At 39.0% G+C, this 14,542-nt stretch overlaps 1 protein-coding gene across 6 annotated transcripts in view; it reads left to right on the top strand.

Annotated features, from left to right (window-relative positions):
* OXR1 (oxidation resistance 1) overlaps positions 1–14,542 on the top strand; it is a gene marked incomplete at its 5' end in the record, with an annotated part of 278,536 nt that extends 263,994 nt beyond the window's left edge. For 3 of the 6 annotated variants that reach the window (XM_083874853.1, XM_083874852.1, XM_083874854.1), the window contains 3 exons: positions 10,587–10,682; positions 11,259–11,332; positions 12,079–14,542. In XM_083874853.1, the coding sequence (XP_083730979.1) occupies positions 10,587–10,682; positions 11,259–11,332; positions 12,079–12,214 (306 nt within the window). In that variant the 3' untranslated portion in view covers positions 12,215–14,542. The remainder of the gene's footprint in view (positions 1–10,586; positions 10,683–11,258; positions 11,333–12,078) is intronic. The other 3 variants (XM_083874855.1, XM_083874856.1, XM_083874857.1) reach the window with 3 other exon arrangements.

The raw sequence follows: 14,542 nt of genomic DNA on the forward strand, positions 1-14,542 counted from the left end.
CAGTTATTACCACTATACCTACTTTTCTAAAAGCAGAAATAAAAACTTATATTCTATATATATATATATTCTATATCCTTACCACAACATTATTTACTATATAGCACACATCTTGCGAAAAGCCAACTTTATATAAAATATATATAACAAATCCTCCCCTTTTCTCTTTATAATTCATTTGGTTTGAGCCATATTCCTTGTTTTCTAGCTTCCATTATTTGTTCATTTTTTTCATAGATCAATTTTGCTTCTTCAAAGGGGTCTATTACATCATTTTGCTTCTTTAACACCATAATCCTTTGAGCCGTTCCGGATGTGGTCAATTTTGAGTCTGTAGCTACTGTTACCACTTGCATGCCTTGAACTACATTTGTAATCAGCCGAATAAAACAGGGAATTAAACAAGGAAGGAATATCAGGCCAGCAGTAGCACATAAGAGAAAAAATCCTAGTTTTTTCCACCACTCTATTCCCAGTAGATTATCCCACCAGCTGCTTTTTAGCATTGATTCCCACTTTTGGACTGGTACATGAGCTACTTTTCTGATATCATTGACTATATCCAGAACAGCATCTCCGTTGTCATCTATTTTCAAACAACAATCTGATGTATTAAATTTTCCACAAACACCCCCTTCTTCAGCTAGTAAATAATCTAAAGCTAACCTATTTTGATATACTGCGGCCCTTGTTTGGCGTTGTTGACTTGATATTAATTCCAATGCCTGCCCGGTTTTGTTTGTTATTATTTCTACAACAGCCTGGAGTCTTATGATGCGGTTCAGCATATAAATTGGGGTCCGATATCCCCAACTCCCATCCTGTGCCCAGGTGGCTGGCCCATATGTTTCCAATATGCGTTCAGGGGGCCATTCATCATCCCCCCATTTCTGGAATCCTCCGATTACATCCCTTTTATTTCTTTTTAAGTCCTCATAAACTGGTATCCCTAATTGATCTCCCTTTGGTCCTGGTAAAAGAAAAAATCCTGGTTGTATAATTCCCAAAGTGCAGCTCCCTTTCCACCTAGAGGGGAGTCTTGGGTATGCCCTCTTTCCACATATCCAAAATAAGCCATCTGTTGCCTTCCAATAATTTTTTTCCTGTTGATTTATATTCTCCCAAAATTTGGATATTTCTGGGATCCCAAAATAGGGATTTTTTTCCTGTGTCATTACATTGAAAAAGTTCATTTACTCTATTATATTTACAATTTCCCCTTTTTGTTTTCTTTTGAGTCCAATACCAAGTTGGTTTCTCTGGTATCCACCAAGTAAAAGTTCCATTGCTTACCTTATATCTTTTACAGGGAGTGTTTCCCACTTCATTAAGAAAATTTTTTCCAGTGCGCCAGAGACATTCTTCACCTATTACTGTTGAGCTTAGAATCCACCCTTCCGGTTGGTTTTCCCCTTTTGTATTTGTCTGGTTCCACTTAAGGAGTTCAACCGGGCCTAAGCTACTGCCTTTCCATGGCCATTCCTCTGACATCAAAGCTCCTCCACAGACCCAGCAGTTGGTTATGTTAAGTTCCTTGCTTATTCTTTCCCCTAGTTCCACAAACAGATTTTTCCCCTGTCTCAAGATATCCATTTCTTTTTCTAATTGCTGGTCCAGTTTTGTATACAAATTCTGGAGTGAGATTTGTACCGGTTTTGATTGCTGTGCTGGCTTTGTCTTTTTGTTTACCAGTTGCTCTTTTACTAAATCTTGGACCTTACTCCCAACAGCATATGTAAAACAAATCCATCTTTCTCCTTTTGGACATTTATTTCCCAACCTGTCACCACTTGTTCCCAAGTTTTCCACAATCCAATATTTTTTCCCATTATGAGTACAACTATCTAATTTGGATGGGTTATAGCAGTGACTGTTGATATGGGAATGTGTAATAAGGAAGGAACCTCGGTGTCTTTCCATGTATAAGCTTTGATAGCATCTGTGGCATGGCTTTGCCGATATCCCATAAGGGAAAAGATAAAGAATGAGTGACAGAAGAAGGAATGACAGAGGTCTGGTATGGCTTATACCTCCACCCTCCATGCCTATGGGGTTGCAACCCACAGCAGGAGTATATGATCTTCTTGGTGGCAAGTACAGCGGCCAACCCAGTCTTGCCCTCTATTTCCTTGTCACTTCCTTTTTGCCAATTTCCAGGCAAGTTGTCTTTGACCCACTGTTCCTCAGGTATTTTCCCACTCAGCAGTCACTAGTAATTCTCATACACAAAGTAAAGTTACTATTTCAGCTCTTAGTGGTTTAACCAGGATGGGGAATAAATTTGTCCCTCAACACTTTATACAATGGGTGTGTTATTTTGTGAATTTACAATACCAAATTTTATTTTTAACACATCTAGCATGTTCAGTATTGGGATGAATCCGGCAGGTTATAGAGCTTTAGTTTTGATGAGAGTATTAACTCCTCTTCTTCTGTGTATAAGTCTTAAGGAGAGAATATGAGAATCCTCTGACCAAAACAGTCCTAATCCTTCTGTTTGAGGTGGAAGTGTTTCCCCATGGGGAGAATAATGGAGATATTTCGGAGTTCTTCCAGGCAGGGCTTGAAACTACTGATATAAGTTTGCCCTTATTTCCCAATTAGGTATGATTCTTTATATATTTCCTGGGTTATTTAGGTTCTCCCCAGTTCATTATTACTCAGTCCTCTTTTAAGAGTCAGTTTAGTATCACCTGGTTCAGATGTTACAGTCCATTCCTTCGGTTCTTCCACGGGTCCTTTGATCCTGCTGGCGTGGATCCACCCTCGTTCCCTGGTCCGGACCGCAGCCTCAGTTGTCAGTAGTACCTGAAAAGGACCTTCCCATTGTGGAGTTAAAGATTGTTCTTTCCAAGTTTTAACTAGTACCCACTCCCCTGGATGAATATTATGGATTTTAAAGTCTAAAGGTGCAGTTTGAAGGAGTATCCCTTTCAATCATAGATTTTCAAGGGTTTTTGCAATTGTATTTACATATTTCTTAACACTCATCTCTCCTATATCATATGTGGCTGTTTCATGTTTGGTGGTCAGAAAGGGTAATCCAAACATCATTTCATAAGGTGACACTCCCAAGTCTGACCTGGGTTGTGTGCAAACTCTCAGTAAAGCCAAAGGTAGGCATTTTACCCATGACATTTGGGTTTCAATTACTAATTTTGTTAAGGTTCTCTTTAGAGTCTGGTTCATCCTCTCTACCCTACCTGAACTTTGTGGATGCCATGGGGTGTGTAATTCCCATTTTATTCCCAAGGCTTGAACTATTTGCTGTAAGACTTTTGATGTGAAATGTGTTCCTTTGTCCGAATCTATCCTATTAACCATTCCATACCTGGGAATAATTTGTTCCAAAAGGGTCTTACATACTACATTGGCGGTGGCTTTGACCGTGGGAATAGCCTCTACCCAATGAGTCAGTTATTACTAATAAAATGGTCTGTTATTACTAATAAAAACTTCCATCTTTGTATCTGAGGAAGTTCAGTAAAATCCACTTGGATACTTTGAAATGGTCGGAGAGCTAACTCTCGACCTCCTAATGTTGTTTTTCTCATTACCTTTTTATTTACCTTCTGGCAAATTATACATCTTTCAGTTACTTGTTTTGCCAATCCAAAAATCCCAATACACCCATAATTCCTTAGAAAGTGATCACACAAAGCTTGAGTACCCCAGTGTGTTTTTTGATGCATGTTTTCTAATATTTTCTTAGTGAGTGGCTTATTAAGTAACTGTCTCCCATCAGGAAGTTTCCATCTCCCTGATTCATCTGACTTCCCCCCTATTTTTCTTAATTCGTCTTCTTCTGCTTTACTGAATTTTGGAGTTTCCAACTCCTCCTCATTTGAAGTCAGAATTAGCTTAACCTTTTTGGTCCCATTCTCTGCTGCATCTTTTGCTTCTTGATCTGCCAGATTATTTCCCCTTATTTCTGGGGTCATTCCCTTTTGATGCCCTTTGATGTGTACCACAGCTATCTCCTCAGGCAATTTTAGTGCTTCTAGGACTTCCAAAATAAGGCTCTCATGTATCAACCCTCTTCCTTTTGAATTGAGTAATCCCCTTTCTTCCCAAATTTTTCCAAAAGTGTGTACTACTCCAAAGGCATATTTTGAATCAGTATATATAGTTCCTTTTTATGTGCCAAATATTCTAGTGCTCTTTTTAGAGCATATAATTCACAAGCTTGGGCTGACCAGTTTGAAGGTAACTTTCCTTTTTCAATGGTTTGCATATTTTTCCCATTCACCACAGCATACCCTGACATTCTTTTCCCTTGTATACACCTGGAAGAACCATCCACATGTATTATTTCCCCTTCTAAAAGGGCTTGCTCTTCGAGATCTTCCCGTACCTTAGTTTGGTACTGGATAATTTCTAAACAATTATGTGTTAAGTCATTTTTTGGTTCTCCATATAAAAATTGTGCTGAATTTAAACTCTTGTTTACTTCTAATATCAGGTCATCACTATCTATCAGGATTGCTTCATATTTCAACATCCTAGAGTCTGTTAACCATTTTTCTGCCTTCTGGTTTAATATACTTCGAATCGCATGAGGTGTACACACAACTAGTTTACTTCCAAAAGTAAGCTTACGGCTCTCTTCTACTAGGATTGCAGTAGCTGCTATAGCTTGAATACACACCGGCCAGCCATGGCTCACTGGGTCCAACATCTTTGATAGATAAGCTATTGGTCTCTTCACTCCTCCCCACTCTTGAACCAGGACTCCATGAGCTACTCCACTTTCTACATTTACATACAGATGAAAAGGTTTTTCTAATGAGGGTAAGCTCAAGGCTGGCACTGAGGCTAGTTTCAACTTCAATTTTTCTAATTTATCATCATCTTCCTTGGTCCACTTTATATTATCTCCCTCTGTCAGTTTTCCATATAAAAATTTTACTGCTTGTGTATATCCTTCAATCCATAATCTGCAATATCCCAATAATCCAAGTAGTTTCCTTATTTCCTTCTTTGAAGAAGGGGGAGGGAGGGATAAAATTCCTGCAATCCTGTCAGGGTTTAGTTTTCGGCTACCTTTGCTTATTAAGTGTCCAAGATATTTCACTTCCGATTCTACAAATTGCAGTTTCCCTTTTGATACTCTTAATCCTTTTTCCCCAAGAAAATTCAAAAGTTTTATGGTAGCTTCCCTAACTTCAGCTTTAACTTCCCCTGATAATAAGAGATCATCTACATATTGTATAATTTGTATTCCAGGAGGAGTAGGGAAAGTTTGTAATATTGTTTCTAAAGCCTGTCCAAATAAGTTGGGAGACTCAGAAAAACCTTGTGGCAATCTAGTCCATCTTAATTGCTGCTTCCTTCCAGTATGTGGATCTTCCCATTCAAAGGCAAAGATATTTCGGCTTCCCTCCGCTAGTGGACACGCCCAAAAAGCATCTTTTAGATCCACTACACTAAACCACTGATGCTGGGGTGGGACCTTACTTAGAAGAGTATAAGGATTGGGTACCAGGGGATAACGGGTCTGGGTTCTTTTGTTAACCTCCCGTAAGTCTTGTACTAATCTATAATTCCCATCAGGTTTCTTTACTGGTAGAATAGGGGTATTATGAGGAGACATACAAGGTTCTAATGTCCCATCTTTTATTAGTCCTTCTACTACCGGCTTCAAGCCTTCTCGCCCTTCTAAGGATATAGGGTACTGACGTACACGTATAGGACTTTCTTCTCTTTCAGTTGTGACCCTTATGGGGTCTATGTTCAATCCTCCCCTATTTCCTTCTCCAGCCCAGACTTCTTTGTTAATTTTATCCTCATCCTTTTGGTCAAGTTTTAAAATTTTAGCTGTCATTTTCCCTTCTTGTGGTATGACCCCTATTCCCAATTCTACTTGTAAATCTCTCCCTAATAAATTGCTACCTGCCCCAGGGACTAATAAGACATCTCCCATCCAAATTCTAGTTTCACCTTCTATCACCACATCTTTAATAACAGGAACTGTAAAACTTTCTCCTTTTGCCCCTGACACCTTTACAGTGTCTTTACTTACACTATAACCTGTGGGAAAATTTAATAAGCATGTTCTCTCGGCACCTGTATCTACAACAAATTCTATTTCCTCCTCTTGGGGACCCACTTTTAAAGTTATCAAAGGCTCTTGATGGTATTTGTCCCCTAAAAAATAGAGCCTATGACTCCCCTATTCCTCTTCTTGGTTTATCTCTCTGAAAATTTTCAGATCCTTTTTTCGATGGGGACACTCACGTTTGTAATGTCCCTTCCCCCCACAAAAGAAACAGACATTCTTAGAGTGCTCCTGAGATTTTGTTTGTATATGGACTCTGTTTCTTTCCTTTTCCCTGTCTTTACTACCTGAATACCTAGGAGTGGTACCTGGGGGCTTTGTTCTTTTTTGGAAATTATTTTCTCGCATCATGGCTACCATGATCTTTGCTTCTGCTTTGGCTTTTTCTTCATCTCTTTTAACATAAACCTTTTAGGCCTCCCTTAATAAATCATTTAATGATTTTTCATGCCAGTCTTCCATTTTTTCCAGCTTTCTTCTAATATCTGGCCAGGCATGAGTAACAAAATTAACCCTCAATAAAGCCTGTCCAGCAGGTGTTTCAGGATCTATTCCAGAATATTGTTTCATATTTTTCTTGAGTCTCTCAAGCCAATCAGTCGGTGTTTCCTCTTTTCCCTGCTGTCCTTCAAAGGCTTTCTTGGCATTCTGCCCTCGTGGTACAGCCTCTTTTATTCCTTTGATTATCAAGTTACGATAATCATTCATAGATCTCCATCCCGCCTCATCATTATGATTCCAATTTGGGGGTTCTATTGGCAATTTTTGGTCTCCTGGTTCTCCCTGCGGGTTTTCCCTTTCCCAGATCCTTATGCCAGCAGCTCTAATCATCTGTCTTTCTTCCTGGGAAAAAATAATCTTCATAATTGATTGTAACTCTGCCCAAGTAAAAAAATTTCGCCCTAAGAAGAGGTCTAGTTGCTCTGAAACACCTACAGGATCTTCCAACAAGCCTTTAATTTCTTTTTTAAAACTCCTGACTTCTGAAGAAGTCAAAGGGTCATTTACAAATCCTGTACTTCTGCCTCCCATGGGGACTTCTCATAATGGGAATAAATTAATCTCTCTATCCCAGTTTTCCTGTTTTTTATCCTTATGCTGGTGTGGTGTTTCTCCTTTAAAAGGAGAAATGCCCTGGCCCGTAGCAGGTGTCGTTCCCATGGGGACGGTGGCAAAGGCAGGGGCGGCTGCGCCGAGCAGAGAGGGAGGAGTGGGGACAGGGGTCCGCCCCGGGGCTGAGTCCTCCCAGGAGGGGAGGGGGTTAGCGGGGGCTACTGCCGGAACTGCCGACAGGGCAGGGTTTTCCGGCGGAAACCAAATCGGGGCACGGATCTTTTGCACATGGTCTACGCTCGGCACCGCTGGAGTTATCGGAGGCAAGGCCGCTGGGGCCGGGACAGGCGGAGCAGCCCCGGGCGGGAGAAGGGTGGCTGAAGTGGCCGTGGCTGGGGCAGGCAGAGTTTCTGGCAGAGCTGCTGCAGCCCATGCCGCCGGAACCGAAGCTGGGATATGTCCCAACATGTCTATTGGAGCGACCCCCGGCCATGAGGGCTGGCCCGGAGCAAACACGGGTGCCATGGACGGCTGGGCATCCAGCGGTGCGGGAACAGCGTGCGGGGGGGCAGCCGCTGGGACAGGGGCCAAGGCGGGCGGGGGGCCCGAATACGGGGGGGCAGCCGGCAGGGAAACGGGGTTGGCTGGGGGGGGCAGCAGGGCTGGGGGAGAAAGCGGCGCGGCAATAGGGGCTTGTGGGGCGTCTGGCAGAGCTGGTGGAGGCAAAATTTTTAATACATCTAGGCCCTTTTCTCTTTTTTTCCCTTCTTTCTCTGTCTTTGGGGTTTCTGATAATTTAAAAATCTTTATCCCCATAGGGTCCATGTCTCCTTTCCAGCAGGCAGCATATTTTTTTTCTTCTGGATTAAGCGGTTCTTTTGAATTTATAAATATATTTAAAGCCTGACAAATCCATCCTTCAAAAGAACCATATCTGGGCCAATAAATATGGTCAGATCTTATTTCTCTTTTTGTCCATTCAATCATACAGTATTGAATCATTTTTACTTTGTCTTTTTTTTTTTGTACTAGGATCCAGATCCCAATTTGCTAGCATAACTCCTAAAGGGCTATCTTGGGGTATTTCTGCTGGCAACTCTTTTCTTTCCTTTTTTCCCAAACTCCAATTCTTACTAAGTTTCTGTCCCATTTTTAGGATTTTATCTAGTTTTTGCTCGGTCTCTTTTCTGTTATCTAACAGCCTGAACACCACCTTTTTCCCTTCCCCCCTCCCCGAGGCACAGAAACTCTTTACTCTTTATCTCAGTAGTACAGTACCATGTGTTGCATGCGCAGTTTTTCAACACAAAAATTCCCTTTTTTTTTTTTTTTTTCTACTTCAGCATTCTATATTACACATACATTCCCTCACCCCACTTACACAATTTTTATTTTTTTTATTATTATTTTATATATGTATATATATATATCCCGTTTTCCCAGTGGACTGTATAGGAAAACTATCGGCTCCCTCCCTGAGGGGTCCAACCCCTCCCCGGACCATCCCAGCCACCCGGGGTTTTTTACAACCCCCTTTTTCCTCTGGGATCCCGTCCCAACCACCCAGGGGTCACTTTCACACTTTTTCTTTCGCTTCACTTCCTTACTGGCCGTTTCTCTCGCGAGATAACGAAAACGCAGTCTGAGAAGCTTCTCATTCGCTTCACCAGTCTGGGGTACCCAGCCAGTGTCCCATTCACACACCACGCAGACCCCCTTTAACCCGCTCCCCTGAAAAATACTTACAGTCGTTTTCTTTCTCAGGTTCTTCGTGCACAAGGTTTTTACGGAGCAAAAAATACTGCAGTTTTAGGGAGCCTTTTCCCTTTTCCTTACTTGCTTTTTCTTTCTCCTTGTTTGTCTCTTTGGATGTTTTACCTGCAATCCCCAATTCTCACCAGGAAAAAACAAAGTTTTGGGCCGCCAGAAACCCAGGCGGGGCGCCTCCCTTGCTCTGGATTTCCTGGGGTTTCAGGGACGAGGTATATCCCGGACGAGTCCCCAAATTGTGAAAAACTATGTTCACTTTTTGGTAAATTTAAAAAAACTATGTTTAATAAAATAATTAAGACAATTAGGAGATAAGAAAAAGCCAATTACGGCCGGCCGGGTGACTTGGCATTCAGCCAAGTCCACATTTTGCTTTCTCAGAGACGCTCGTTAAATACTCTTCCCGTTACATCGATATATGAATATTCATAAAATTCCATAAACTAATTTCCATATTCCAAGAACTGTTTTGCATGCCCCCTCCTTGGGTCCGCCTTTTTAGAGCATGCGTGTTTTGTGGCTTTTTATCGCGTCCAGTTTGGGCCTTGGTCCGTGCTTTCTTCAGGTGGTAGATGTTGATAGGTAGTGTATCAATAGCAGGGTCCTCTTTACATGTTTGCTGAATGTTATCCCAACCAAACAGACAGTTTAAGCATATTGCATCAGTTATTACCACTATACCTACTTTTCTAAAAGCAGAAATAAAAACTTATATTCTATATATATATATATATATATATTATATATCCTTACCACAACATTATTTACTATATAGCACACATCTTGCGAAAAGCCAACTTTATTTAAAATATATATAACATAAGGAAGTTTCTGTTGGTACTGTGACTAAAGAAAGTTTGGTATATAATCCTACTTATTTTTGTCTGTTTCGTAACAATGGAGTTAAAGCAATGACTTCTCAAAGGTACAGTACTACCTGCATCAAATTAATTGCTTGCTGTTGTGCATACTTTTTAAAAGTTAGTTAGAGTTTATTGCAAGAGAATAATTCTTGAATTCAACAAAATGTGAGCACATGCGGGCTCATACCCAGCTTTTCATCCGTAAGAATCCCTAAGTTGTTCTCCTCTGGGCTGTGAGTTCATCCCCAAGTCTGTACTTAAGCTGGAGATTGCCCTCACCCAGGTCCAGGCCCTTGTGCTTGGATTTGCTGAACTTCGTGAGGTTCATGTAGGCCAAGTTCTCAAGTTTATCCAGGTCCCTCTGGATGGCATCCGGTCCTTCTGTTAAAATCTGTCTGTTGTAAGACAGAGTAACCAGTGCTTACCTGGTATTTGGATTGGAATTAAGAAACCATATGGAAGATAACTCAGCTACAGCTAAGAGCTTTCTGAAAATAGCCTAGTGAAGTGAAATAGGAGCTATGTAAGAAGGACCTCTTGATCTAAAATTTTAAATATGTATGCATTGTTTTTGAGAGTTTTCTGAGTTTACTTTTTATCCATTAGATTTTTTTTCTTGCTGTGCTCACTTATTATTGAAGAAGAGTGCTCTTCCTTTCTATTGTAGCACAAAGCACAATACCATATCTTAGTGCACTTAGAACAGCAGTACAGTGAAATTCACAGAGTGAATTTCAAATTGACAGTATTTACAACCTGATTGCAGTTACTATCATTAGAGATTCTTGGATTCTGTGTAGTTTCTCTGAAGTTTTTTGTGCTCTGATGTATTTTTGCTACAGGTTTTTGGTGCACTGGCATCTGAGCCGTTTAAAGTGAGCGATGGCTTTTATGGCACTGGGGAGACCTTTATGTTTACTTTTTCTCCAGATTTCGAGGTAAGTAGTAATGACTTCATATGCTTTTGCTCCCTTCCCCACCACCACCCCCAGTGCATGCTCTTAAAATACTTAAGGAATAAATCTAACTGTAAATCTGAAAAATATTATAAGTTGGCCCAAAAAAAAAGTCATCACATGTTTTTTTTCATGGATTCTTTAAGTGCACAGTGAGTTGGTAGTGTTTGCATGCTGAAGAACACATTCAACCTGACTCTTTAGTTGTACTGAAGATTTTTCTACTGTTTAAATTCTTCCAGGTGTCTGAAAATTCACAAAATCTGTCCTTTTTAGGGGTACATCATCTATTCTAAGCATATTTTGTTGGTATTTTTCATTGTGTAGGAGTTTTGATGCTCAAAGATGACCTGGTTTGGAATGGTCTTATTTTAATTAATGTAAAACCTCAGAGAATTTTTGTCTGCAGCTATCTGTTTCCTGAATTTTCTGTGTCAACTTCATTGAACTGGTCTCTAGCCACCCATATAGTCTGTCTTTACTGATGGTTGGTTTCCCTTCTGCCCAAACGAAAATTCATATTTTTTTACTTGCTAGTCTGTTTTTTTTTTCCCTTAGGTTTTTAAATGGACAGGAGACAACATGTTCTTCATTAAAGGAGACATGGATTCTCTTGCTTTTGGTGGAGGAGGGTAAGTTACAATCAGAATGTGTTAAAAATATTTGTCTGGACACTTTTGAAAAAAGAAATTGGGATTGACTTCAGTTTGGTAGCTCAGGACTCAACAGTTACTAAAGAAACTTTAGTATGTTAGGTGTTTAGCTTCTGAAGCTGACAAAACTTCAACAGGAGGTTTGTCTTCCCCATAGTGTGGCATAAAGTTTCAGCCATACAAGATTGATGCCTTCCATGCAGACTTGGATGTGTGTCTTCCTGTATTCAGAATGGACACAAGATGATTGTGGAAGGATGTAAATGTGAAAATAATGTGTAACTAAAAGAAGCCTGAACTGAAACCGAACCATCCCAAAACATGCCAGGATCTCCAGAAATCATACGTTGTCTTTTCCTGGTTTTTTTCCGTCCATACAGGGGCATATGCTTCTGGAATGTTGTCCTTATTTGTTTTCAGCATTCTCTTTAGATATAAAAGTGCTATTATGTCATCTCTTTAATAAAAAACGGAAAAAGCTGAAAACCAAGGAATTCTACTTAGCTTATTACAGAATATCTGCAAAAGGGGTATTCCCAAATTAATAATAAACAGTAAAAAAAATAAAATCCTTGTAGCATAAATTTGTTAACACAATGAGGTACTTGTGTTAAAAACTAATTCTTTAATTCCTTCTCATTTCTAAATTTTGAATGAAAAATATATTGATAGATTTAATGCTTACTCCCTCAGTCTTGTGCTTTAATACATTGTCTGTCTTGCAGAGGAGAGTTTGCTCTTTGGCTTGATGGTGATCTCTACCATGGAAGAAGTCATTCATGCAAAACATTTGGGAATCACACACTTTCTAAGCGAGAAGACTTCACTATTCAAGACATAGAAATATGGGCATTTGAATAAGTATTTCACTATTTCACAGGTTATTGTCCCAAACCTGACATGAATCAGTGCAGCTTAAAAATCCCTAGGAGCAATATAATGTATTTTACTTATCTGTTTTGGGTTTTTTTGTTGTTTTTTTTTTTTCAAATTTTTGAGTGTGGCCATTAATTATTATTTTTAAATAGCAGATGTTTTTTCATGCTTTTGCATCTGTAATATACTGTTGTACTTTTTCTAAGCTATAGACTCTTTTACAAAATATTGACCTTGTGGACTAAAAATTAACATTAGTTACTTTGAGCCTTGTGGCCTGCAAAATTTTCTTATCCATATTACATTTGCCTCACAGGTTTCCCACACACACCTTTCCTGCAATCCTGCTAGGGGGCTGCTTCATTGAATATAGCTTATTATTTTTGTATTCAAATTATGTCTATGAATGAAGTTGCCCTCTGTGAACCTCTAAGAAAGCTGCGTGTGGGTATTTGGCAGCAGCACTGCAGAGATTGGTCCAGACCAATGATGAGTTACTCAAGTGGTGCCACAAATGGATGAGAAGCTGAGCATTCCTTCTTAACACATCCCAGTACACACATGGTGAAGTTAGAAGATATCCAAAGTCAACAGTGCCACTTGTCTTGTTTCTTGTTCATGTGTAGAAAAAAGTCAGTTAATACGTGTTGTAGCTGCATGCTGATTGTATTTAAAGAGTGTTTTGCACATGCTGTTAATGATCTGCAGGTTTGGGACAAATACTGACAACATTGAGCTAAGTGGGAAAGACTTACAAAATAGCAAGAGAATGTATGAATATGACAGTTCCAAAAAATTAAAAGGCTAAAGCAAGCAAAACTCAGTGAACAATTTGTAGCTATAGTAGGGCATTAAAAGTACAGAAATAGATGCATCTTTCTTCAACATAAAGTGTCAGATATATACTGTTATACTGTTGTAGCCGTGTAGCACATCAGCTCCAAGAATATAGCTTATTCCTGTCCAAAGAAAAAAAAATACTTGTGATGTTTTTGAGTGGGGGTCTATGTTGTAAATTTACAATTAGCACCAGCTCTGATTAAAATGACATCATGTATCATAGGTAGACAATATTGTAATTCAGTAGACTCGTGGAATATGCAAACTTACTGTCATGTGACCTCAAAAAATAAATGACAGGCTAGAATACAGTTCCAGTAGCTCTTGTCCACTTTTGTAGAAAACTTGATAAGCCATTGTGGCAATAACAGCTCAACAAAACTGTTTCAAAGCTTTTATTCTATGTTCTGCAAAAAACAAAACAAAAAAGAACAAAAAAATTGCTGTTAAGTGTGACAGTGACTGACTTTGTGCTGAAATTTCAGCTATTTCAGACAAACATTGTATATTATCTTGTAAATTAATGTTTAAAGTAGTTTTGTTATTATAGAAAAGTGTTGATTGACGGGTTGCTTATAGCACTTTAAATTATTCTAGAAATGGAATAAAAGCCAAATGGGTTGGCTTACGTAGATGTAGTATATTTCAAAATATTTACATTTCTGGAAAGTAAAAAAAGAAACTTATTTGAAGACAGCTTACTGCTATGGTAACAAGAAAGGGCAGACGTTTCATCTATAATATGCTAATGCTCAATATGAATAGAAAAACAGGGCTTTGTTTCCTGTCTCTATGTATATCTCTTTATCCTTATTAGAACTTAGTACAATGTGTAGAGTAAGTGTTTACAAAATAAGGAACTGTAAATAAATTGAAATGGCTTTTCTCCCCTTTGGTCTTCCACAGCAGTATTATTGTCTTTGTGGAGTTACAACTGATTATTACAACAACAACAAAAAAATAATCCTGTAATGGATTTCAAGTACTATAAGCTCACAGTGATGTATAGCAAATAAATCTAAATATATGTAAAAATAAACTTGAGTTGGAGTTTATTTAGAAGATGGAGTTTATGTAGAAGCACAAATGCTGATTTTGGTGTTCATTTAACAAATGCGTAGGATGCATTTTTCTCATCTTTTTTTGGCATTTCTGGGACTTTTTTAAAGCTCTATGGGAACCAATGGGAAGTAAATACGTTGTCTTCAACTATTTTGAGGAGGGAGAGAGGAAAAGTCTCAGATCATCCTTGCTGACAAAGCCATTAATTCAACTGAATATTTTCACTATCCTAAGCTCATATTGCAAATAAAGCATATTTTAGAGGGTGGTGTAAAGAATTTTGTAAATAATTATGCTTTGAAGAATTAAATGAAAGCACACAAAAAATCTTCAGTAGCTGAATGTTTCCAAGTATTAGACCAGTCTTGGAAAAGCAAATAAGAAGCAAAAAAAACCTGGAAATCAAGAATA

This window comes from Zosterops lateralis (genome assembly GCF_965231275.1).
Source record: "Zosterops lateralis genome assembly, chromosome: 1".
Lineage (NCBI taxonomy): Eukaryota > Metazoa > Chordata > Aves > Passeriformes > Zosteropidae > Zosterops > Zosterops lateralis.